The 27,547-nt window shown below is 35.1% G+C and overlaps 1 protein-coding gene across 4 annotated transcripts; it reads left to right on the top strand.

Annotated features, from left to right (window-relative positions):
• Window positions 1-198: 198 nt before the first annotated feature.
• Window positions 199-27,547, top strand: Cep164 (centrosomal protein 164). 4 transcript variants are annotated; one of them, XM_088265133.1, is made up of 21 exons: window positions 199-406; window positions 4,468-4,579; window positions 5,486-5,651; window positions 6,283-6,820; window positions 7,350-7,581; window positions 8,751-9,034; window positions 9,772-9,970; window positions 10,497-11,001; window positions 11,169-11,403; window positions 12,107-12,264; window positions 13,738-13,962; window positions 14,683-14,783; window positions 15,012-15,607; window positions 16,528-16,599; window positions 17,105-17,180; window positions 17,277-17,419; window positions 18,319-18,452; window positions 18,862-19,035; window positions 20,035-20,221; window positions 21,022-21,245; window positions 22,051-27,547. In XM_088265133.1, the coding sequence occupies exons 1-21, from the start codon at window positions 337-339 to the stop codon at window positions 22,135-22,137; spliced, it is 4,518 nt and encodes a 1,505-aa protein (XP_088121259.1). In that variant the 5' UTR covers window positions 199-336; the 3' UTR covers window positions 22,138-27,547. The 4 variants fall into 4 exon arrangements, with proteins under 4 accessions (XP_088121259.1, XP_088121257.1, XP_088121256.1 ...); XM_088265131.1 differs by lacking the exon at window positions 199-406 and having other exon boundaries at window positions 4,200-4,579; window positions 13,738-13,950; XM_088265130.1 differs by lacking the exon at window positions 199-406 and having other exon boundaries at window positions 4,200-4,579; window positions 18,322-18,452.

Genomic DNA, 27,547 nt, shown 5'->3' with positions numbered 1-27,547 from the left:
TTCATAATTTTTGTCATTGAGTATTATAATACATTTGAATAACAATTATACTTTGAAATCTAATCGTATTGATTCGTTGATTGTAAAATATACAAATAGGGCTCGATACAGTCTTACAAAAGTGTGAAACCAGCATTATGTTAAGAATATTGATTGATTTTTAAGTGGATTCTCTGTGGTTAGACTTTTCGATACCATAAATTATTGTCTATTGCACAATCTGGCGTTTGTATATTTTGCTGTCAAGGAGCCTGTTATCGCCGATTATAAAATATGAAAAATGGAAGCGGGCATAGGATTAAGTGTTTTGGTTAATTAAAATAATGGTGATTCAAGATGAGTTCTACTCCGACATCATTAGTTTGTCGTGAGGTATTCGACGAAAATAGTCAACCGTCGGCAGAAGGTAATTTTCACACCCAATTTTTTATTTGATTATTGCGTGCACTTACCGTGTATATTTATTTATAAAGCAATCGATATTTGATTGCCTGTGATACAATAAGAATTTACAATTATGTAAATGACATATTAAGGGTCTGTTTACTCATTCCACATTTAAAATAAATTGAATTCGTGCGCAAGACCATTATTTATTTATCGAGTAAAATATTCTGTACTTTTTAACATAAAATATAATATAAATACAGCGTCAAATTTAAAAGTTCGGGTTGGTAAAACAAAAAAAATATATTATCATTTACAGTGTATTTTATTGGTTCTTGTATTATTTCGAGATTTTTTTTGTTAGTAAATAGAATATTATAATTTTCTTATTAGGAATGTTTTCCGGATTGAGTATGGTGATTTCAAAATTTTTCAAAAAATATACTCGTACATGGGTTTTGAATGTATACGCCGACCATTTTTGGAGCTTAGTTTATTTAAAAATATGTATGATTGTCATTGTATTTCTTCATTAATAATATAATTCCATTACTCCATTATGAACCAATATGTATGCACCTAAAAGATAATTGCACTAAACCATTTCGGGGTTTTTTGAAACTACCATTGTTTTGATCTTAATTTTTTTAATTTTTTTTTTATTGACATAATATTGTCACAAAAAAGATTAATTTAAATTTATTAACAAGACATTTTTACTTGTAAAATATCTTATTTTAGTTACGCTGTGCCTCTCTAAAAAAAGAGAATATTAAAAATAACTTTAGGGGATTTAAGATTTTAATACTTTTTTGAGAATCATTTTTGTTTTAGTACAGTACAGTTCAAATTAAGTAAGCTATAAATACACAAATTTCTCAACTGATGGCACCACCATCAGCTATACTTCAAAATTTATTGAATTGCAACTAGCATGCAAAAGTAATCCTAGACCATTGCAAATATGCAAGTTTAAAAATTTGTGCAATAAGAATGTTCAATAATGAGCAGAATTAATGTTACACAACTGTATAAAGTATTCCCTTAAGACAGCCAATTTACAGGTTGTAAGCCCTAGGTTGCTCTGACTTCCATCTTCTTTTATATAGAAAAAAAATTCCTTGGATCAAGGGTTCTTAAAGTGTGCGCCGCGGCGCCCTGGTGCGCCGTAGAAAGTGAAGAGGAGCGCCGTGAGTCGATCCTCTATCATTATCCGAAACCACCAATATTCTCGGGTACCTATACAGCAAAAATTTCTTTTTTGAGAGCTAGCATCTTCTTACCCAACTACTATTATTGGAGGTACACACCTATTTCTTTCGACTATAATATATGTATATACATATATAGTCACATTGTCTTTTCCAAATAGCTTACTAAAGTAGGGTGCCATGACAAAATACTTAACTTGGAAGTGCGTAGCGGGCTGAAAAAGATTGGGAACCCCTGCCTTAGATGTTTCATCTCAAGTTGAGACACCTATAATAACTTCAAAATCTTTATGGTTTATGTATACTTTATGAGTTTTGAGTTCTAGGTATATAATTTATTTACAGGTATGTTGGATGAATAAGTTAATAATAAATATTAACACCTTAAAGTGCACAAACCGTATGATTTATAAATAAACTAATTCTTATTACAGTAACATTGTTGAACTATAGTTTAATAAACTCCTATTTAACAAAGTTCTGTCAATAATAAATATTTTTATTGAAGATAGAACTCAGGAACATCCGCAATTTGGTAAACAATTTCAGTGTTGCTATTACTCTGATGAAGGGTACTGTAATAGTTTCCAAAATGTCTGGAGGGGGAAATAATGCATGGAAAGGTGTACTTACCAATCCTTCTTCTTTTTCCGCTTGTTGTAGGTCCTGTGGCCTGTTTTTAAGAGACATTAGCCTCCTGCGATGTTGATTCCCAGATCTCAATCCATCTCTTTGGTAGTCTGCCTGGGAAGCGACCTTTGGGCTGGCCGTGCAGCGCGATGTGGGGGAGTCTGGATGGTTCCATTCTCCTCACATGCGCATTGTCTTCTTCGTTGTCTTCCCCGCCTAACAATGTCTTGGATCTCGCATATTTCTCTTATCCTGGTGTTCCTCATAGACTCTTGCCAGATATGCAAGAGTCTATGAATAATTAGTCAACTTGCAATCAACCAATCAATAGTTAGAATTATTTCAAATTTTCAAGGAACTCTTTTCCAGACTCTGCGGAACACTCTTGTTCCGCAGGGAATAAGCTTGGGAAACCCGACTTTAAAGAATACAGAATTTTTTCAATTTTGCTTTTCTCTATACTGTAGTCTTTCTTTAGTATTTTCTGTAATTATAGATTTGGTGTTTAAAATACAGCATAGTAGACTCAAAAAATCAGTGCTTGATTTTAACATTTAATTTATAACTATTTTCTGTTCAAATTCTCTTCTTTTTTTCCATTTATCGTATTAATCAATTCATTTTATAAATATATTTTTTAAACAATATAAAAAGCTATACAGTACTTTAATGGGTTAACCTATAAGTAAAAGGTGCCATTATTGCTTCAAATAACACTTAAATGATCAATATTCAACCGGTATTGATTTATTTATAACCTTACCATTGCTCGTAGGCATTACATTTACCTTACTTTGAAAATCATTTCAAGGTTTGTGAATTTTTCATCTATTACCATGATGTATATTCATTTATTTATTTAAGTAATATTGTTACTATAAAAGAGAGATAATCACACAAAATGGAGACGTGTTGCCATTTATTGTGGTTTAATTTGGAATAATAATGCCTTGATTGAAATTCTGGCGGTTTAAAGAGAACTTTTTAAAATTTTGACAAAACCTTGTTCCCACTAGTGAATTTTTCACAGTTGAAAAGTTATAATTATGGGATAAAGAGAACAGTATTAGAATTTCGATATTAAGGATACTGGTGAAATCTCAATACATTCTGCAATTGTGAAAGAAAGGTGGTTGACAACATTGTTATGTATTTGGTGCAGAAAGTAACTGAATAAATATGTTTCATTCTACTCCAATAACAAACACAAATGATTTAATTAATCTAAGATATGTTAGTTGTCTTTGTTATTAGTAATAGATTACATATTTAAATGTATATCCTATTATCTAATATATAGGGTCTTCCAATAGGGACTTCCGAACTTTCACAGTTGATAGCGGCCATATTGTTGGTGCTACATCTGTTAAATTGATTGTCATTTATTCAGTCTGTTATGGCAAATCACCATGGACGGATAAAGCGTTCAACAACACGTACAAATGACGATATTGTTTTATCAAAATAAGTGTTCTGTATGGGCAACGTTCTGCGGGCTTCGGCCATTTTACGGTCGCCATAAGTGTCCTACCAGGAGGGCTATTTGCAGTGTGGTGGATAAATTTGAGTCCACTGGTTTAGTAATCAAACCAACATTTGTATGTCAACGGAAAGCAAGATCTGCCGAAAACATCATCGCTGTCCGTGAGAGTGTGCAGGAGAATCCGAGGCAGTCGATTTCCCGTCGCTCACAAGAACTCGTCCTTTCGTAGAATACAACTTGGGGAATTTCGCGTCGTAACTTGGTTGATATACTTAGTGATATTAACTAATCCGGGCGAACAATAAAATAAAATGAAATTTAAAAAACTACTTGTTGTGTTGCCAGTCATAAAACAGAAAAGTCATCTGAACTAAACATGATAAATTGCCAGTCGGCCTTCTTAAAAAATACTAGTTTTTTCTTCTTCTTCTTCTTCATCTTGTTGTAGGCCGTGTAGCCTGTTTTTAAGAGGGATAAGCCTCCTGCGATGTCGATTCTCAGCTATCAACCCATCTCTTTGGTGGTCTGCACGAGAGTCGTCTACCATGGGGTCGGCCGTACAGTGCGATGTGGGGGAGTCTGGATGGTTCCATTCTCCTCACATGCGCATACCATTGTCCACTTTGTTGCCTTCCCCACCTAACGACATCTTCGATCTCGCATATTTCCCTGATCCTGGCATTTCTTATTTTATCTCGAAGACGAGTTTTTTACTACAAAAATTACTTAATTTTAAATTTGTTTGTTTAAATTTAGAAATCAGCGAGTATGCCCAGCAGATTGGCATCGATCCCGCCACGGAAAGCCACCTGCTTCCTCTTGCCCGAGATGGATTGATGCAAGCTCTACCACCACCTTGGAAAGCATAGTGAGTGTCCTCCATTTTATAATACAGTAAAACTTTGATATAACGGATCTCTATTTAATGAACTTTGGATGTAACAGACAAAAAATCCAGTCAAATGTATTTTTTTGTTGTTAATGTTCTGTTAATATTATAAATTCTGTTAAATTCAAGTTTTGCTATGTAAACAATTTTTAGAGGCCATGATAATCACGTTATTCGTCTATAAATGCATATATAACTATATGATATGCATTTTCATAATTTTAGAGAGTTGATTATAAAAAAAAACAGTAAACTTCAAAAATGCAAACAAAATTTGATTAATTTTTGAAAGCAGGATTAGCAAAAACAAACAAATTAATTGATTCGACAGTCACTTTGTGGTAAAATCTATTCATTTTTAATTAATGTTTTACTTAGCAAATACTACTATATATTAAAATCCACAGTGACGCATGTTTCGATGCATTCCGCATCATTTTCAAACACCGTATGGATGCATCAGCGGAATGCATCAAAACACGTGTCACAGTAGATTTTAAGAAATAGTGGTATTTACTAAATAAAACATAATTGAAAAAACAATCTCGTTGATATCAAATAGCAATGTCACTGCACGACGAGTGTCCGAAGACAATAAATAGAATTTTGTTTGTGTTTTGTCTTGTTTATTTATATTTAAATATGTACAGCGTTCATATTTTAAAAAAAAGTTTTTTTGATGTATTTTAAATCTATTTTTATTTAACGGTCTTTCGGCTTTAACGGATACTTCCTTCCCCCAATTAGTCTGTTATATCGAGGATTTACTGTACACCTTCCATGACTTCGCCACAATATTAGCGAATTATACACCCTGCCCATAGGAACGCCTGAGGAGTGAGAGGTGCTTTCTTACTAACATATAAGTGCTTTTTTATTTTGCAGTTACGATGACAAGTTGAAGACTCACTACTTTTACAACACCGAGACCCACGCAACTCAGTGGGATCACCCTCTGGACCAAGTCTACAAGAACCTAGTTATCAAGGCGAAACATTCGTCGGCCGACCGCGGTGACTCTATACTCGATGATACTTGCGTTTCCATTCAGGTTTGTTTAGCATCATTTAACTATAATATTTTTCACTAATTCAAAAACAACAACGGAAATAATAATGAAATAATGAAATGAAAGCTAAACTGGCAGTACACGACGGAGTCCTGGTTCTGACCCTAATGTATGGAAACGAAACATGGAGTTGGGCAAAAGAAGGATGAAAGTAGACTGAATGCAGTCGAAATGCGATCTCTCAGAAGAATGTACGACAAAACGATGTATGATAAATGTTCGAATAGTGAAATAAGGAAGGAATGTAAAGCTTAGATAAGCATTATCGATAAAATTAAGAAAGGTGTGTTGAGATGGTTTGGATATGTAGAACGAATGAGTGAGGAAAGAACGGTAAAACAAATTTATGAGGCGAATGTAGTTGGAAAAAGGAGCAAAGGAAGACCGAGAAAAACATGGCACGATCAGGTATGCCAAATACTTGAAAGTGTTCAGGTTAGGAGTCGTAACAATCGGCGGGTATGTATGAGGAGATGCATGAACGTGGAAGAGGCGAAGAATGTTTGCAAAGACAGAGTGGTGTGGCGTTCTATTCTCTCTGCCTACCACTGCGGCGTGATGGTTAGTTAGTTAGTTAGTATTTATAGAAACATTTTTCTTTTTCATTTTGAAGGATCTAGTGACCTATGAAGAAGATGCGAAACAAATAACCACAGACAGATGTGACGCCAAAGACAAAATGGAAGCGCAGGACTCCTCGATCGAAAGCAGCTTGGAAGACGAGATGGGCATGGACCGAAAGCCGAAAGTTCCTCCGGATTTATTCAAACCTCCGCCTCGACCGGGTTTGCTGGCCCCAATCGGCCGCAAGCCTCTGCCCCCTGTTACCGGATTCGGCGACCGCAAGCGAGAGTCCAACACTTTCCCGAGAACGGCCCAAACGAGCATGACCAAATTCAAATCCGCAATCTACCAACAGAAAGACCTCAATAACGACAGTTTTGACAATTCGGACAGTGACATTAGTTTCGGCAAGAGGAATGTGTTGGATGCTAAGCGGAACCACATGGGTTTGGGCCAGACAAATGTCATCAAGACGCATACTCCGGAAATAATAGACCTCAGTTTTAATCCTAGTGGCCGTAATGATTCACTCTCAAAAGATGGTTCTACCAATTATGATGCACCCAAAAAAGGACTTATACTTTCTGGTTCGTAATCAATATGTCTGTTTTTTTTTCCACCAAAAATACTTGCTTTATTTTTTAATTGAATTAAATTATCAATCAAACATAACTGAGAACGTTTTGAATTACAATAAAAGTCGCTTATAACGTGGGTCTAATGAATGCGACTTTGAGGTAGTATTTTACAAAAAATAGCAATATAAAAATTGTTTTATATTATTTTACTAGGTATTTACTAGGTTCCTTTGCTGTATGTCAGACCTAGGACAGTCTCTTGTAATGTATATTATTTCGAGAAATAAAAAGACTGTTTCTTGATCCACTCACATTTTTACTAACCAACTAGTTTCGGCAACAACCTGTTGCCCTCTTCAGGGTTTAATTTATGACTGAGTTTTTTTATTTCTCAAAATAATATATCATGCAAATAATAATATATATGCTTTCAATATTCAAAACTTGTAATGTAATTTTTTCCCTTAAATGTATCTTTTCCATCCAATACCTTGCTATTTATCTTGTTTTTTTAAAAACTTTTTTATTATAATTACAGGTGGAGGGTCAATATTTTTAAAATCCAATAAAAGTTCCTTAGATCACAATGATGGAGCCGCTTCTCACAGTGTTGGTAAAACATCCGTCACTAATACGGGGGATAATCCTAAAGGCATTTTGCGGGAGAGAAGTTTCGGAGAGACGGCATTCAGAATCCCATCCCTGGACAGGAGCGAAGGAAGCAAAGGGAATGACCAGACTGTCTCGGAAGAGGATAGAAAGAGTGTTAGGTAAAAATATCTTTTTAAGTTTAAGTTTAGACCTCCAGGACAATAGCCAAAAGCACTTGCTTACTACGCTACAAGGCGAACTATAACCTAACATAAAAAATACATTTTAAGGCGGAGACTGACCGGAGCATTTTGTCGTAACGTAACACGTTACGATGTGAGCATTCAGGCAGTCAGTACAGTGAGCCGAGCGCTTCATCCATAGTTTCGGATGCTCGCTGATGCTCGCCGCGAGTGATGTTACGACGTTATGTTACAACGAAATGTTCCGGTCAGTCTCCACCTTTGTATTAAATATGTATTTAAAATTTAAAAATTAAAAGTTAATTTTGTATAACCTTTTGTAAGCCGCCAATATATTGACTCAGGATATTTCTTTATTATTCTGTATTTTGAGAGTATTAAAACGGTTGATAATATGTGAAAGTGTATTTAAATATAGAAATAAAACACTTCTACAACATATGACCATGCTTGAGTTTACTAATAGAAGCACAACTAGTTTAGAGAACTACAGGTGATCTCATCAACAGGTAAAAATAGTATTAAATTATTGCTGCACATGTTAAAACTGTCACTTAGAGTTTTATAGCTACATAAGGACCGTAGTCCATTTGATCTTCACATTCGTTTGGTAATGCCCTAACAAGGTGAAACAATTGTCACAATATAATTTTTATATGTTTTTGTTGTCCGCCTCCGTAGTGTAATGGTCAGCACGCTCGGCTACCGTTCTGGAGGTCTTGGGTTCGATTCCCAAGGGGGGTAAAATAAATATAAGTGATTTTTTCACTGTCATATTTATTCAATATTACCCTGGACTGGTACCTGAAGCGGAGGGCTGATCACCTTTCCTTCATGTGTAAACGATCAAGATAACACTGCGTTTATATGACGCAGTGCCCTATGCATCATTGGGGTGCGGATAAGGGTTTTATTATTATTATTATTATTTGTTAATAAAATACAACTTAGTAGACTCAAAAAATCTGTGTTTGATTTATAATTAATACATAAGGTAAAAATAGTATCTGTATGAAATACAAGCTAATTGTATCTCTGTTAATAAACCCAATAGTGGTCTTATACAAGTGTTATATTATGATATTTAAATAATTATGTTACATTTCACTAAATTAATAATAAACATGTATTTTGATAATTTTTAGGTTTAACTTAGATCAAAAGGAGGTAAACTTCCAATACGACTACTCTCCTAGTCCGAGCTCAAACAGCTCCTCCGACTTGCTGCAAGGGAAACAGGGATCTGTTATTTCTGTTAACAAAATGGAAGTTGGGAAGAACGAGCCGCCCATCGGCGTGGCAATGCCGAGAAGGAATTCCGACACTTCTGGCCTTGTATCTGATGGACCAAGTCTAAAAGCGCATAAACTGCGGCCGTTAAAGAGTGATGACAATATCAAAGTCAAAACTAACCAAGTTCCTAATTATGGTAGGTTAAAATATATCAATATTTTTTGTTATTTAATCTATCAGGCACTGGATTATTTATTCATTGTACCGATGATATATGAATATTATAGCTCTCTCAACTGGAGATGAATCAACTATAGTTTTTTTAATGAAAGAAGATGGAAGTCTGAGTACCCAGGTTTAACGACCTGCCATTTGGCTGGCTTAAGTGATCACTTTATACACTGGGCATTGCACATAATTTAAAAAAAAATAATGCAAAATAGATGTCCAATAATGGGTAGAATGGTGCATATTTGTCACAATTTGTCTATGATGTGTCATGCAATCGTGGATGGCATGGCTGATGGCATGATATATTCTGTATCTACTTGTGTTACGTTCAATGATGAATGTTACGCAAGTTTATAAAATAATCACTTAAGCCAGTCACATGCCAGGTTGTAAGCCCTGGGATGCTCAGACTTCCATCGTCCTTCATAAAAAAAGATAGATGTTTCATATCAAATTGAGATACTTGTTAAAAAATATATTATTCAACATTTTAATACATTACTGAGTATGCGCTAGCCTCATATTATGATATCTCATGAAGTGCGCAATAATGTGTGGCTAGCGTGGATTTATTAAAGAGATTTACGATGATAAAATTCATCCGTATTACTCGCTAAACAAATATCAAAACCTCAGTAGTATTAGTATGGCTGATCTGCGTGGGCTGTCAATTTTTTTATTCGTTTGTTGTTGTTTTTTTAGGCCGAGATTCAGCTGATGAAAATAAACTGAATAAAGATGTATCTATTAATGATTCTCCGTCGAGAAAATTGATAAAGCCTCTCCCTGGTGATTTTATAAAACCGACACTATTCCAAAAACCTTTTGAAAAGCTGAGTAATATACTCAAACCTACTTCACCCGATACCGATAGTGACTCTGATCTTCTTTCTTTAAAACGGTAAGTTTCTCACCAATCAAGTATGTGATGGTTAGCGTGTCGTGTAGCTACCAAACAAGAGGTTTCAGATTTGATTCCCAGGGGGTCAAAATAAGCGTTTTTTCTTCTTCCTCCTTTCTTTCTTTTCTAACCCTTATCCGTACCCAATGGTGCATAGGGCACTGCATCATATAAAAGCAGTGTTATCTTGATCATTAAATACATTAAGGAAAGGTGATCAACCTTGCGCTTTAGGTACCAGTCCAGGGTGATATTAAATAAATATTAGACTGAAAAATCACTCATATTTGTTTTTACCCTCTTGGGAATCGAAGCGGGGACCTCCGGCAGTACCTTTGCGCGCTAACCACTACATTGAGGCGGACAATCCTTTTTATAAGAATGATTTATTCTTTTTCGGTTCATCAGTGAATGACTGAAATGAGTGAAAAACAGCGTAAATAGGGGTGCATTATTGTAGTTGTAATAAGAATTGTACCTATTATATTTTTTTATATAAATTTATTTTCTTTGTTTTTACTTACAGACCAAAGCCACCTCTGTCAAAAAATAAGCTCTCCATTAATCTTATGGAGAGCGTAGATTCTGAAGCGTCCATTGAATCCCCTGACAAAGATGGTACCTACTTCGAAGCAGACTCTTCTAACGGCGTTGTGAAATTAACTAATGCTGACGCGTTTGGAGACAAGAAAAAGGACATAGAACCTGTCCGAAAGGGTGAATTGACAAACGAGAATTCAAAAAGGATTCTGGAAGCAGACACCAATCGCTTCAACACCAAAGAATCGTTCAGAAGAAACTCTCTGAACAGAATGCCCGTTTTTGGTGAATTCAGTTCCGGTGATATGAGACGTACTGAATTTGATTTTGTCACCAGGCGTGACAAGGAGTCCGCCGATATTAAACTCAAAATGGATATGGACATGAAGAGGGTTAGATTTGAGTTGGAAGAACAACATCGCAAGGAAATAGCCGCATTAAAGGAACAGCTACTGAGGGAATATATGAAAAATAAAGATCAACTGGAAAAGGTTGGCTTTTCAATATACATATTTATATCATAAGTCATTTTTACACTTGAAGAATTGCCGTGTATGTATGTATGAGGAGATGCAGGAACATGGAAGCATCATCAAAATTATTGCATCATTGTAACATCTTCCGCCCCCAAATTACTATACTGTATGTTTTGTTTCAGACCATACAAGAAACTAAGGAAAACCACGACATCAATATGCAGAAAGCTTTAAGCGATCTCCTGATAGATTTTAATAAGCACAAAGAAAAGGCTATAAATGATGAGAAATCCCGACTGTCACTTGAACTGACTTCGACCATTGAAAAGTTGAGAGAGGAACATAATAATAATATTCTAAGACTGACCGAAGAGAATAAAGCAAATCTTCAAAAACTATTAAATAATATGGAACACGGTGAGAAAACTATTGATTTTTATTTAACTATTGAAATTGAAGATTTGCAGGGCCGCTATGGTGGCATTTTGATCAAACAAGTCGTAAAGTAATTAACTCGAAAAAAAAAGTACTTTTTTAACAATTTGGTGTCACTTTTGACTTAACTATTTTTATGAGGACTTTACCCTTTGCTCTCGAAATATTTTTTGGTATGTGTATTAAAAACTTAAAAGCGTCTTTTACATACTGTTAGTAGAGAGCGGGAGATTCTTATAAGCACTCTATTTGCTTACTTTTGGTAGAGCGCGAGTGATGCTTAAAAACAGATGGGAATTGGGTTTGCGGCTACTTGTGATTAGTATACTAAGGGTCGGACGGCAGACTGTCTGAGTTTAATAAGGGTCGGGGTTGATGGAAAAACTGCCCGACAACAATGTGTTAACAATATTCCGTAACTTATTACTATTTAATTGTAATATATTTTTATTTTATTATATGAGAAAGTTAAAAAAAAAACAGTATATTTGAAATGTTGGCACCCAAGTAATATGTATTGTAATACCAAGTAATAGTCAATGTAGGAGAGGGTTAAACCCTGGAAACTCTTATTAAAACTGTTTTTTACCAACATTAACGGCTTTGTCAGCAGAGTTATGTTTTGATTTTTTGGGACGATAAGTGTAGTTCATCCGCTGCTTCATTTTCTCCTAAAATATTTCAGAAAATAATAAAGCTATCAACGAAGTCGGCGTCCAATATGCCGGCATTCTGGAGGTGGAGAAATTAAGACTGATGGCTGAGAATAAATCAGCGCTAGATAAAATGAAAAGTGAACACGAGGCCATGTGCGATGAACTTAAAAAAGACTACAGAAGTGAGGTGAGAAGCTTTATCCGTTATATCTCTATACATATATACCCATTTTAAGATTACATTCAACTTTTAAGTAATACAGCACATGTGTTCAGATGTGGTCTTGATTGGTGTGTATTTGATTTCAGGTGTCTTTTTAATTTCTTCTCAATGAAATTATGAATAGGCAATTTAGTATTTAATTAAGGGTAGCAATTTAGGTCGGAGATCCAGAAACTGAGTGATTGAATAAATGTTATGAGTAGAAAGAGAGAAAATGTATGTCAGTCAAGACCTTTATAACATTGTCATAATAACATGAATACAGTTGCGGTTATACTGCAAAAAGTGTTCCCAGTAATAAAGACAAATAGTACTTAATTAGCTATAATTAAGTACTTAGGGTAAAAATTATGTTTACATTTAAATGTTGGCTTATAGATCAAGTATTTTAAGTTTTCATTTTAAAATTGGCTTATTTATATTGATATCCAATAGATTATTTAACATCATATTATTTTTTCTTCCTGATATTTTGACCACTGTAACAGAGACCATCTTCAAGACGCTTCTTCTTCTTCTGCTTTAGCCTGCTGTCCTCTACTGCAAGATCTCTTCCGTATCCTTCTATTATAATTTTTTTAGTCTGTTGCTGCTTACAGCCAGTTTCTATTCCACACCAGTGGGTATGTCGTCGGACCATCTTTTGGAGGTCTTCCAACTCCTCTTTTATTTTCCCAAGGTTTCCATCTCAAAATTTTACGGGTCCACCCTGTGGGGCCTGTCTTGCAACATATCCTACCCATTGCCTTTTGTCATCTTGATATGCGATACATGATATCTGCTATTCTGGTTCTGTTCCTAATTATTTAATTTCTTCTTTTAGCTCTTGGGCTTAAACCAAGCATGGATCATTGGATGAATCGTTGTGTGCATTTGAGCTTCTCTGCATTTCTTTTGTCAGAGCCATGGTCTCTAACGCATATGTATACACTGATAGTTTGCAGCATTCATACGTTTTTCTTTTTAGACAAGTTGGAATCTCGTTACTCTCTAGAATGTGTTCGAGTTCACCAAAAGCTGCTCAACTCATTCCTTTTCTTACTGATTCCTATTCTTAAGAATTCAAGATGCTGTGGCACTTAAATTGTAGCACCCTAATATAATACGGTATAACAACAACTCTATGAATGATTTACTTAAGTTCTATCGATTATAAATCATCTTTGTAGATAAGACAGTGCTCTTAAGGTGGAGACTGACCGGAGCATTTCGTTGTAACGTAACACGTTACGATGTGAGCATTCAGGCAGTCAGTACACCGAATCGAGCGCTCCATCCATAGCTTCGGATGCTTGGTGATGCTTGCTGCGAGCGATGTTATGACGTTATGTTACGACGAAATGCTCCGGTCAGTCTCTACCTTTAGATGTGGATAAGGATCATAAGAGATCTTACTTTCATTTTATGGTGCCTGGTTAAACGTTTGTTGGTTTTCAGATTGAGTTGGTGCGCAGCCAGCAGGCGGCCCACCTGAGCGCGCTGCGGGAGCGCATGCGGCGCGAGCGCGGGGGCTCCCCGCCCCGGGCCGGCTCCCCGCCCGCGTCCCGCGAGGGGGTGGCCATGGAGCGCCTGCGCTGCGACAAGCGCCTGCTCGAGGACAAGTACCGCTGCCTCAAGGAGAAGTACGCCCGCCTCAAGACCGATGTCAAGGTGAAGGAAAATGTACACATGACTCAATTCCTAACGCATACGTCATCATCATTTCATCGCCGCGCATTCCTCCACTCTGGAAGGTCTGCGTCTAAATCCTGACTTTCTAAATCCCGACACTTTAAATTTAAATTAAATCTCAACCAATCTTAACATGTTGTTTGCGTATTTTACATACTGTTGGTAAAAAGCGCGAGACGTTTATAAGCATTCTATTTGCTTACTTTTGGTAGAGTGCGAGACTCCAAAAAACATATAAATCGGAATAGGGTTTGTGATTGTGATTAGTATACCACCAGAATTAGTATATTAGTCAACTAATTAGGGTCAGGGTTGATGAAAAAACTGCCCAACAACACTGTGTTAATTTCAAACGTTAATCAATGTCAATATTACTGGTAACGACTATTATTTACTATTGGCATCTCAAACTCCCAAGTGGAGAAACCCGGATTTGTGAATAAAGATTTGGACACACTAAAAAAAAATATTATTTACTTTTACATATTTAATTCAGCATTTTGTACATCAGCAGTGCGATCATAGGTGGATGGATCTGTGCTGTTATTAATTTTTTATTTCTTGCGACACTATAACCGGCTCACTGATTTGTGTCGGGATTTCTAAATAACAGGAATTTAATACTTATAGGACACAACTCACAACTCACACTTGTAAATAGATTTGTAGCTAAAACAAATATTATACTTAAAATCATATATGTTTTTTTAGATTTCGATAGAACGCAGAAATAAGAGGCGTGAACAAAGCCTAACGACGGGATCGGAAACTGACAAATCTCATTCTCACAAAATTGTTGCACTCACTGACAAGTAAGATAATCATTTCAAATATGTGTATGTATCAGAAAAGACTCTTATTATATGACTGCTGAAGTATCTGAAGTGTATGATATTTATAATCTATAAACAAACATAATTCCTACAAGTGTAATACTTCATATTAAGATGCGAGATGTAATGTAGGTAGATGTCCGTGAATGATTTGGAATCAATAAATTGTCGATAAATAATTTCATTTTATTAATCTTCTTTGCTCAGGTCTGGCGACATAACTGACGCCTTGAATTCCATCAACAAAATGGATCCGCGAACAGGAAAGCGTTTACTAAATAACAACAACCAAACGTCGAATGGCACCAGTCGAGTTTCTAATACGACCATTGTCAAGGCCCAGATGCACATCAAGGAACATGACAACAACAATGTCAGTCCCGTCATCAACCAAAGCAAAGACGTCAACCTGTCCCTGAGCGATTCCACTCCTAGACAGAATGGGTCCAATGCCACCAATAGCCAGCTGTTAAACGTGGCCGGAAGGCACGACCCCGCCAACAGAGTCTCTCCGGACTGTTCCAGAGGCAAGTCCCCCAGTTTCAGGGACAAGTCGCCTCTTGGCAAGGTCGTCTTGCGCGAAAAGTCTTTTGCCAACGGCGATAACGACAACAGCATCGGCTTGAACGATATCTCTCTCAGCCAGAGCGACAGCCACACCGTGTCGCACAGCAAGCACGCCAAGAGAGTCCACGTTGTTGAGAGTCACAAGGATAAGTATGGGACAAGAGATCCTGCGGAAATCAGAGGAAAGGGCGCTTTTAGGAAATCGCTAAAACCGAATCACGAGTATGTAGAAACAAGTAAGTTTTAAAAATGACCTATACCTGATCCGACTATTACTAAGCTTGACCAAACTTTCACCTAACCCTGACCTAACAAACTAACTAGCGTTGAAAAATATCACGTTAGTTAAACCATATCCGCTCCCTATGTGGAACTTTTTTGTCGGCCGCCAGAGGCCTTTCATCCTCCCAAATCAGGTCCGCTTTCTGAAGTTCAGACGAGAGCTGCCGACGAATTGTCAGCGGTGGCCGTTCTGGGCGGTGTGAATCTGATGCCTTGCAAAAGAGGTTGCTTGCTTGATGGCGGCTCTCGGGAGGCATGCGGAGTACTAGTCTAGCCAACCGAATCGCCTTTTCTTGACCACAGTTGCCACCAAGATTTTCTGCGTCCTATACCCCGTTTCTTTATGAATGAATTTAGTAAAACAAATCTACTTGGTGATATGATAACACCAATTTGTATGGCATCATTTGATTTGCCACATCCTTCGCCTTATCTCTTCATTCCTCACAAAGTCAACCACCGCATGCCTAATATTCTTCGCAGACACTTATTCTCAAAGCTAAGTATAAGGCTGCTCTGGGCCCTTGTAAGGTGCCATGTTTCACAGCCGTATAAGAGAGTAGGAGCAATTTAGGCATTGTATAAGTGGCATTTGGTTTTCACCGAGTATAAATCCGATCTCCAGACAACCTGCATACTGCTATTAAAAAATATTTCTCAGATTAGCGATGAAAAATTTGTAGTAAAAATTAACATATCTCAACATAGATGAAGCAGAATTGACCTGATTTGGACTTTTTATTACAATATCAAATTTTTAAGTCAGTTGTTAGAATGCGCAACAGATAGTTTTTTTTAAACTGGTAATTCATTTTATTTACGTTCATCATTATGTCATCCTTAATTTCTAATACTTGTTTTTATTGTTTTTTAGCTGTAACGGATTACCAAGACTCCTCGGACACTGGTTTAAGTGACCATTTACAGGGAAAAGAATCTCTCGCAGGTTGGTTTAAGCCTTATTATACAAAGCTATATTATCAATACATAATTTTAAAAAGATTCATATTAGAATATTTTTTTTCCGCATGCAGTACCAACACCAAATTAGAGGTGTACAAGAGTTTACTTTTTGATATCCATTCGAATCTGATAGATTAATTGTTATAGCTGCTCCGAATAGCATAACTAAAGGTAAACATGTATTTTTTTAAACTGTAACCTTCAATTTTAGCTAATTTTCCAATCATTCCCGATGTGCAAATCACAACTAAGTTGTCAATTGTCATTATTTGCAATAACAATAAATTGCCAATTGTTGCCATTTGCAAATTACAACTATGTTGCCAATCCGCTTTCTTTTGCAAATTATAACTAAGTTGCCAATCATTGCCATTGGTACGTTACAACTTATTTGCCATTCGTTGTCTTTTGAAAATTGCAATTATGTTTCCAATTGTTGTTCAACTATCTCTTCCAGTCGTTAATATTGCAATTTTTTTTTGTAACAGGAAGACATCGCAAAAAGTTATTCACCAGATTGAAGTCCGCTTCCACTTCGAGATTGAACTACTCAGTTTCTCCCAAGTATGTATGAAATGCGATTAAATCAAATCAGTATTATTTGATTGTTTCATTGTATTATCGCTTGTGAGAACTACCTCGTAATGTGTTACTTGCAAGGTCCAACGAACGCGCTTGCAGTCCGCTGGAGAATCTCCGCCAGCAGTTGAGGAAGCTGGAAGAGTTGGAAGAGCAGTTTCCCGATGTTACGCTGAATGCGGACACTACTGCGTATCGCCTTCGATATCCTTTCCCCGATTCAGGTACACATATCCCGGTGTCTAGGGTAGCTCATATTATATAATAAAGTCAATGGCATTTCTTGAGAATTCATATATGTATTGAAATAATATTAGTAATTTATTAATTAACTTACAAAATAATGATGTTATAACTTCACCATATTTCTTATTATAACTTTATTATAACGTTGACCGGTTTTCAAAGTACAATTCAAAACAAGTATGAATCGATCTTGAGGAAGAAGCTGTTTGCTTAGAAACGGTTTGTTTGCATGAGTTTGCAGTCTAATTAAAATAAGCCGCTACTTAATTCTGTTGTTGAGTTTGATAATTCAAAGCTCATCACGTTAATCAGTGCACAAATTTGGTTGCACATTGCGAATTTCTAGCTTCTAATTTATTAACAATGCGAAATAAAAAATTTAAGCTGGAAATAAAAATAAACCGAGAAAAAGTAACGAATACCATCCCAATCTGTTAACTGAAAGTTACCCAGGATTCACATATTTAAATGTAATACAAATTATAATTATAACTAAATATCCATTACTAGTAATAAAAAGAATTTGCATATAATGATTTCAAAACAAAGGTAATTTTTAAGTTAAAAATGTAAAAATTACACAGTTGAAAATTCATTTAAAAATTTATTAATCGTAAAATGTCTCCTCAGCAAGGGAAAACCCAGTGAGGATACATTATTGTAAATTGTAAGCTATAAATATGTGTATGATAAAAAAAAATAAAAAAAATGATTATCTTATTAAATGACATTTCCAATTGTGAGGCCAGTCTACAAAGACATTCCAATGTCGAAATCCATTCCTAGATGTCACCTTTGTGCGATTGCCAGTGGGGAAGTTTGAGGTTGCCAGTGTGGTAATCATTAAAAATTAAAAATTAAATTTCCCTTGTGCCAGGAGGTGGTGGAGAGTTGGGCTTCCTCCGTCACCGCGCGCTCGTGGAGAGGGAGGGAGTCCGTCGGGCCAAGGCGGCCCTGAGGAGGAGGCGCCACACCCTCCGCCAGCAGAGGACTTCCTCACACCCTTGGGAGGTTGGTATAGTGTTACACAAACCGAATCTTTATGCTTAAGGATGGGAAGGGTATTTTTACCTTCTGCGCCGGTCTCATTTCAAAGTCAGAAAAGAAAAAATTATCCATTGTTTTTATATCAATATTTAATACCAATCTCGTTAATATCTTAACTATCAATTTTTTATCCTTTGCTTATTTCACCATTCAAACATCTATCCTAAATCGTTTTGCCAGTTATTCTTCTGGGGGATCACATTTCAACCGCATTCAGTCTTCTTTCATCCTTTTTTTGCCTATGCCATGCTTCACTTCCATACATTAGAGTTGGTACCAGGATTCCATTGTGTTTTGCCAGTTTAGATTTCACTGATAGGTTTTTACTAGCTGAAACTTGAAATCTAGTTTGACTATTGTATTTGTTTCACAGGATGAATGCGAGCTAACTGATATGGAAGTGTCGCTGCACAGGACCAAATCCATCCTCGGAGAGAAGGTGATCCGCCTTCGGCATATCGAGAAGAGTCTTCGGCAGCTCCAGGCAGAGCGGGAAGGGAAGGAGCCCGGCACCACGGAATCTGCTTCTCAGAAGCAGGAACACAAAGTAATTTAACATTTTATTAAATAACCTGAAATCAGCGCATGCAATACAGCAGTGAGTTTTAATCCGTCTGGGAGTGAGTTTATGCGGACTAAACTGTATCCGGGGAGTGAGTTTTTTTATATATTTTTTTTAAAGGAATAACCCGCAAAGTTTCTACTTTTAGAGGCTTGTCTGCTGGTGGCATAGTAAGGATAGGGAAGGTAAATGTGATCATCAATCACAAACACCTAGACTAATCGAAAATTAATGTTTCTTGAATTTATTTTGCAATTGGTGGGAATTGAACCCGCAACGCCAGTTTCGCAGTCGAGTATCTCAAGATCGTACTCCGACTTCTCAGTATTGATTTGCCAGAGCAAAATATATTTTTGTATTTGTTTTTATTGACCAACCCGAGCTGTGTTCGTTCAGTCTTGTGTCGGTTACAATTTCTTGCACTGATAAATTTTCTCGCCAAAATTCGACTGTTAAGTGGTTAATATGGTTACTGGATTTGATCACTTATACTGATCAGTGCATAAATTTAGTTGTCTGTTGCATATTTTTGAGGTTTGATATATCGCTCACTCCTTTCAACAATGTCATATATCAAAAATTGACAATTTTCAGCTGTGTATATTTTCGGAATGCCCAGAAAATGTACTATATCCCAGCAAAAGCGGCATATTTTAAACTTAATATTTACCCGCTATAGGGCAGAAAGTGTTGTTTTTCTATTTTGAAGAAAAGGTATTGTATTATTTTATAATTTTTTTAATATACTTACTAAATATTTTTTAAATGGAGAAAAAACATTCAGGTTTTACCTAAAAAGATCTGTTGCACAGTGGAATGTTAAATAAGTGGCTTGATATTTATTTTTGATACATTGTGTTATATTTTTAAACTTTAAAAACGTTCTCCTGAAAAATCAAGTTTTTTTGATTTATGACGTTCTTGAAAGGAGTGAGCGATATATATTTGACATCAAAAACTTGATGATTGAATTTGTTTTTCAAGGACACAACTCTCAGTGACATTTCGTCACACAGTTCGGGGTTCAGCAGCACAGAGGCCCACAGCGACGGGAACCAGTCGAGGCACGGAACGGAGGCAGAGATCATATCCAGTCTCCAGACCCTCAACACGGAAATCAAGGACATCTGGCAGGTTCTCAACGCCCAGCAACAGCTCAATGTCTCCAAAGGTAAAATCTGGCTTTCATGTCTTTCACCATCTTTTCACCATTGTTTCATCCCACTCAATATTAAAAGGTGTTCGCCTCCGTAGTGTAATGGTCAGAACGCTCGTCTACCGTTCTGGAGGTTCCGGGTTTGATTCCCGTGAGGGGGGGGGGTCATATAAAGATTTTTTCACTCTAATATTTATTCAATATTACCCTGGACTGGTACCTGAAGCAGAGGGCTGATCACCTTTCCTTCATGTGTTAATGATCAACGTAACACTGAGTTTATATGATGCAGTACCTTATACACCATTGGACTGCGGATAAGGGATATGCCTCATATATACCCGCTGATTATTCCGACTCCTGACCAGACCGCTTTCAAATATTTGAGATACTTGATCATGACAAGTTTTCCTTGGTCTTCTTCCCCTTTTATTAACCAAATTCGCCTCATAAATTGGTTTTACTATTCTTTTTTCACTCACTCAATTCTCATGCCCAAACATTCTCAACACATCTTTCTTAATTTTGTTGGTAATGCTTATCCCAGCCTTGCATTCTTTCCTTTTATCACCATCCGAACATCATTAAATAAACTCTCATGAGAAATCAAGGCATGAACCCTGCCGAGACTGTGTGCCAACTAGCATTACTGAGTTAGCATTTATGAAAGTGACACAGACTGTGTGCCAACTACGAGTTAGCATTACCGAATGTGTCTCATACTGTGTGCCAACTATAAGTTAGCATTAGTCCACGTGGGAATTCTTGGCGATTTAGGTGTATTGTAATTAGTTATCCATCCAATGGTATTCCAGTGTTTCCGATCGGCCAGCTACTGTACACGGACGTGGGATGGCAGCTGCCCATCGCGGCCAGCAACATCCCCAACATCCAGCACCTGCCCAACTCCGTCCCGGCCATTAACCTGATCCCCGAGGCGGCCCTGCAGCAGCACAGGGAGCGGGAGAGGGCGCAGGGCTACCGGCAGCTCGCGCAGATCGCCGTCAGGCCGCACCCGCCTCCTGCTGCCCCCTCGCAAGTTGGTATCATTCAGTATTTAATTTTGGAAAATTCACAGAAAACAAGTTGAAAAATACACAAAGTAGGTGCCCACCGTATTATACATTTGTAAAGGTCCTCACCAATAAGTTCCAATATTGCACAAAAATCCTTTAAATGCAAATCTGTTCTGTTTCCTGTATTCTTTCGAAATCTTAATTAAAGTTGCAACAAAATGTGACAAATCCTGTGTGTAACACCAAAATCGCACCAAAACGTAACAATTTTACAAGATAGAATTCCAGATTACTCTTTATAATGGGGAAATGTAACGTTTTGGTGAGGACCTCCACATTTATAGCATTAATGCCGAGCATTTTCAGTTAGTTGCCGGCGGAGGTAAGAGTGCAAACAAAATTATGGCCAAAGCAAAATAAAAGAATGGGTGAATGATCAAAAGTTAATACGTACTGTGAAAATATATATTTTTTAAAGTTTATTTTTCTTTCTTTTTTTTTGCATATGTTACATTAAAATTATTTTTAAAAAAACATGTAAAAAGCGTATATTACGTTAAAATAAGGTGGCTTGGTGGGTATATTAGGTGTATGCATGTGAAACCGCCGTTTGCCGATAGGTGGCACTAGCTTTTGAATGTGTACGCACTTGAAGTTGGCAACGCATTGCTCAATGATCTTATATATCAGCACTCAAAAACATGATAATTCATTAGTTTGAATGCAGCTTCAAAAAGTATTTTTTTCATAGACTTGAAAATTTCAAGTTTCCATAAATATATCCTCAGTTGATTTTTATTCTAATTAATTTTGATGTTTGATTAATAGGTTCCTTTACCAAGTTCAGTTGCGACCAGTCTAGTGGAAAGGACCAGAGATCTTCGAGACTGGCTGAAACAGCAAGCGGCCCTCTAAATCCCATAACTTACTCATCCAAAAAACTCAAATAAAAGATAATTCCGAGGGAAACGTTACTATGATTTAATTTATATTAATTAATGGGTCGGTACTTCGATTTGCTCAAACAGGTTGAAATATCGACCCATCATTTAATCAATCGATTAATAAAACTCATCCAGTCGTTAGATCTAGTCAACTTTTACACACATCGCTGACTCCTTTCACAACGTCATATATCGAAAATCGTCAATTTTCAGTTGTGCATGTTTTCGGAATGCCCACAAAATGTACTATATTCCAGCAAAGGCGGCATATTTTTAACTTAATATTTACCGGCTACAGGGCAGAAAGTGTTGTTTTTGCATTTCGAAGAAAAGGTATTGTTTAATAATTTTTTTAAATATACTAAATATTTTTCAAATAGAAAAAAAACATTCAGGTTTTACCTAAAGAGATCTGTTGCACAGTAAAAAGTTCAAAAAAGTGGTTAGATATTTATTTTAAATACATTTCATTATATTTTTTAAATTTAAAAATGATCTGAAAAATCGAGTTTTTTGATATATGTATGACGTTGTTAAAAGGAGTGAGCGACATTTTATTGATTATTATGTATCAAATTCATCGTCTATTTACATTTCTACATTCCATTTTCCATGGTGATATTTTACGCACAACTCTGTATTTAAAATTTCTAGTCATGTTGTTTATAGTTTATAAAATTTTTTTTTTTTTATAATGAATAAACGGTGTTATGCAATAAAAATCTGTGGAAAGCCACGGTAGAATTTTGTTTAGTATAATGTATTTCTATCAAAACTATAGGTGCAGTGTAGAACCATGTTGACAGGTTGTCAAGTGTTACACACTTACATGATTGTTATCTATTATAATTTACATAATGTTACAAGTTAAATTACTTTTACAGTCGAGATGCGATGTGGACTGGGTCCTTTCTGCGTAACTCTAGTCAATGTCGACTATTTCAAAAATAATTTGAAATATTCATATTCTAAATTTGTTAAGAATTTATCTAGCATCACATTTTTTATATGTATTCCATTGTGATTGTAATTTTTTGATATAAAATGTGAAAATACCCTAATTGATTTATTTATTGTTGTATAAATCAATTTTCTGTTAGTTTTTTAAACATTTTTTATGCCAAAAAGATACAAATCTTTTTGACATAAAAAAAGAATTGTAATAAAAGAGAAGACACTATTTATGAAAGTTATTACATTATCGGTGGTCAAATCTAACCTTTATGTACAAAGATTTGAATATTCTCGAAATATTTTTATGTATGTATATAAATTTAATTTATTGTGCACCCTAATTCAATATGTGCATGCATGAATCCTAAAAAAACTTATAGAAAGAAAACCTTTATGAATTTGAATAATGTCCTGTAAAAATTATACAATTAATGATCGGGGGAAAAAAAATCCCTGGTTTATATTTCATTCAATTCCCTCCATTTAGGTCATTCAATATATTTAAATTAATTTATTGTCATAATTGAAATATATCCAACAGAACTGTGGTTTTGTACAACACACTTGTACACTGAAACTTCGAGTTACGATTGGCCGGAGTAATTAATTATTTGGGCTACAAAGGTGAAATCCTGAAAGGAAAATGTATAGGTGACTCGACAAAGTTAGAGTTATAAACTAATGTTTTTTCGATGTTATTAAAATTTTACTTGAAAAATACCACTATTTAATAAAATCTATTGTACCACGTGTTTCAATGCATTCCTTATAATTTTCAAACAAACCGTATGGCAGTGGTCAGGGAACCGGGGTAAATAACCCCTGGGGTAAAATAAGGTAATGGGGTAAAAAAGAATTTCTTGGGGTAATAATGAAATTACTATTTAATATTTACTATTTCCATTTAACTTTTTTTTTCTTTTTCGTATAATTAATTCAATAAATAAGTTTTATTTTAAATATACATTGATTATCTTTTTAAAATAGGGGGAGGGGATAATATTGACTTGCGCAAAAACATTTTGGGGTAATGGTTAAAAAATTTCCCTGACCGCTGCCGTATCGTGTTTAAAAATTATGCAGAATGCATCAAAACACTTATCAATAGATTTTACCAAGTAAAATTTAAATTAAAAATGGATAAATATTACCATTAAGTGACTGCGGAATCGACTACTGAAATTAATCCTTTTTTGTTAGGTTTTTTTATTTGTAACTCGAGATTTCATTGTATTTATGAGCACAGTATATAACATAGATTATGTATGCAGTTGTTATCCTTGCAGTATCATGTTTTGTTTACATAACAGGCATTTTTGTCGATAACACAGAGATAATTCCTAAGACATTCCAATGACAAAATTTATTTCAAGATGCCACCTTATTAGCTTATGCTAGTAGTAGCTCTGGAACAAGGATTATAGATGTAGATATTTGATATATTATTTTGAGAAATAATATATCAATATGATTCACAAAGTTAATGCTTTCAATATTCAAAACAGTAGATATTGCAGCCCGTTGGAATTCTTCAGTAGAAGGCCCAATTGGACTGGCGTCACTGGAATGCCGCATTATAATAAAACTTAAACCGTCTTTTTTAAATGTGTTTTCGCCCATGAACCCTCCATTCTAGTAAATTGTCTGAAAATAATTGCAACCGCAAAGTTGTGTCGCACAATAAAATGCCCATCATTAGGTGAGTAGAGCGAGTGATATGCATCTTCTGGCTGCAGCCAAGTGATATGGAATACGCGTGTCTTAAAGTACCATTAGTAAATATACCCCGTAGCTGTAAACTAGGCACTACTCTTATTATAATCGACTGATGCATTGGAATTTTCCCATGGTGCGGTATATGTATGTAATTGGAACTTAACCCGAATATTATATTTGTGAGAATAACTTTCTAGTTGTTAGGAGAGCAATGTGTAGTTTAGTGTAGCATTGCACAATGTACAACAGAGTGGGGCATAAAAATGGCCGACTTTTCAATTGTTGAATAAAACGCATATGAGTAAAATAAGATGTCGCAATTTTGGAAAATTTCTCCCGGGCATTGATTACATACGAAAGTTAGCTAACTTTGTAGTGAATGTAACTTTAACCTTACTTCTATTTGGTTAATAACAAATATTTGTTTATTTCATTTCCATATTATTAACTTCCTGACAATGCTAATCTATCACCTGTTTCAAAATGACAAAATTGTTCATATTAAGAATCCAGAAGTAAATTTTAACTTATCTACCAAACACATAGTTAACTTTTGTATATAATTGACCCACAAGACATAAATTACATATGGAAGTGAACTTTTTAACTATTTAGTGTAGAAAAAATTAACTTAACTTCCATTTAATGAAAAAATAGTATTTGTGAATATTTTTTTTTACTTCAACAACCTAATAAACAGATCGTCTACTGGTTTCAAAAAATTCCAAAGTTGCTAGAAATTAAAAGTCCAGAAGTAATGTTAAGGCTTTTTACACTACATAGATAAAGTGCTAACTCTGGTATGGATTTGATGCGCTAAAAGATCCATAACTGCAAGCATTGTCGTAACTCGATCCTGAATTGAAACTTCAATTTGGTTAGAATTGAACTATTTCATCTTGAATTTGTTTTCTAGGGCTTTGATAGTTCTTGACGATTCTCGTAATAAATTCCACATTTTAAACAATCTGACGTGTATTACGATGGACTTGTGCTTTAAAACAATCAACCCTGGTATACTACTTATACAATAAATAAATGGATCTTTTGGGTGTTGTTTTCAAAAATTCAATCATGGCAACTCGCTTTTCCTAAATGCTTTTTCATATACTTTTATTTCTTTGGAAAATTTGTTATTTTAATTGTTGATTATTATTTATTAAAAAATCGCCTGCTCTTATACCCCACTTGTGAAGTAAACAATAATTTGAAATCATGGTAATATAGTATGATACATAAACAATATGTCAATAGTTGCATGTTTTAGTAATAAAGTTCAAAATTTGGTAATTTTAAATTAATCACTCATTATATGTAGCATGAATTCATCAATTTAATATGATTAGCGTCAGACATTCAAATATTTTAAAGTGTTACAACCAAAGTGTGTTATGTCATATATTTTGTTTAAAATGTGAAAAATTAAAGCTGTGTAAATTTAAAAAGGTCATATTTTCATTTTAAATCAATTTTACATTTTTATTTTATTAGAAGTATTAAAAATAATATATTAACGAACCAGGTTGTGTATATTATTTTCTGTATTTACATTTTTGTGTTATTAGTTCTTTATTACATCTGTTTTTTTTTGTGTGTTTAAACTACAATGTTTACAATTGCTTAGGTTAAAACTTGTAAAAAAAAGTGACATCGTGAAATATGCACTAAGCTATGTTAAGTTTGCACTAACATACAGTTATAATTATAGTGTAATTTCTTGGTTGTGTCTTTGCTCACTCTAAAACTACATACATATACATTTATATATATTAGTTTGAAATTCATCTTTTTTAAAGGTTGTCACATACTAATCGCATTGCCTCGCCTCATCGCCGTGTATCACCGCATTGCCTGGCTAAGCTCACTGACAACGAGCATGCATACAGTGAATTGTAATAATTTCGGATATTTCGAAAAAATTAATTTCCAGCGCCATATATTGTTGTCAGTTTTGATATATTTTATTTTTTTCAAATCTTAACTTTTATCTTTAAAAAAAATATCTGGAGCACAATTTTTACGTAGTATTTACTTTAAATAAAAAAAAAACACAATTAGTGGTTTTTTCACTGATGAAACAAATTTATATTGGAAATAAATCAAATAAAAACTGATTTATGTACATATTAGGATAAAGAGGAGAAAAAGCCCTACATCCACTTGTCACTCAAAATGAGAAGTGGGTTTTCAGAACCGCACAGTATTTAAGGAAAAACCATAGCTTTTTAAGATGAAGCAAATTTGAATAATTAAAGTAAATAAGCCCAGTGACTGAGTTGCCAATACTCTCCATGCTATTTATTAGTTTGTCTCAAGTCAAGGCATCCCTGCTACGGCACTTGAGTGTATACAACTCAAGTTCAGGCAATGCTGATAGTACCAATGAGTGTGTGACTACCTTTGCTAGTATTTTGTAATAGCTCCAGTCTAAAGACATTATATTTAAAATGTTGAAAAATAATATACATATTAAAAATCAACAAATAATGACCATCCTTTACTTGATGAGAATTATTTGTTAATATCTAGTCAAAGCTCAAAACCTGTTAATGAACAATAAAGCTTTTAAAGGTTGAATAGTATTTGTATCCAACAAACCCCATTTTATCATAGTCGTACATTCCATTAATCACTTTTAAATAGAATTTAAGATATAATATTTACCAAAAAATAAAATGTTAAAATGTCAATAAATAAAAACCCCAAAACTA

This window comes from Brachycentrus maculatus, unplaced genomic scaffold (assembly GCF_059751285.1).
Source record: "Brachycentrus maculatus isolate JH-2025_06_01 unplaced genomic scaffold, ASM5975128v1 h1tg000242l, whole genome shotgun sequence".
NCBI classification, from domain to species: Eukaryota; Metazoa; Arthropoda; class Insecta; order Trichoptera; family Brachycentridae; genus Brachycentrus; species Brachycentrus maculatus.
Note: the sequence above shows the minus strand (reverse complement) of the source record. Positions and strands in the feature narration are given on the sequence as shown.

Coding starts and splice junctions, on each gene's coding strand:
- Cep164 (XM_088265129.1), top strand. CDS start 4,257: ATGGGGTCGGCCGTACAGTGCGATGTGGGGGAGTCTGGATGGTTCCAT. Junction 4,580..5,485: donor CCACCACCTTGGAAAGCATA/GTGAGTGTCCTC, acceptor TTTATTTTGCAG/TTACGATGACAAGTTGAAGA. Junction 11,002..11,168: donor ATAAAGATCAACTGGAAAAG/GTTGGCTTTTCA, acceptor GTTTTGTTTCAG/ACCATACAAGAAACTAAGGA.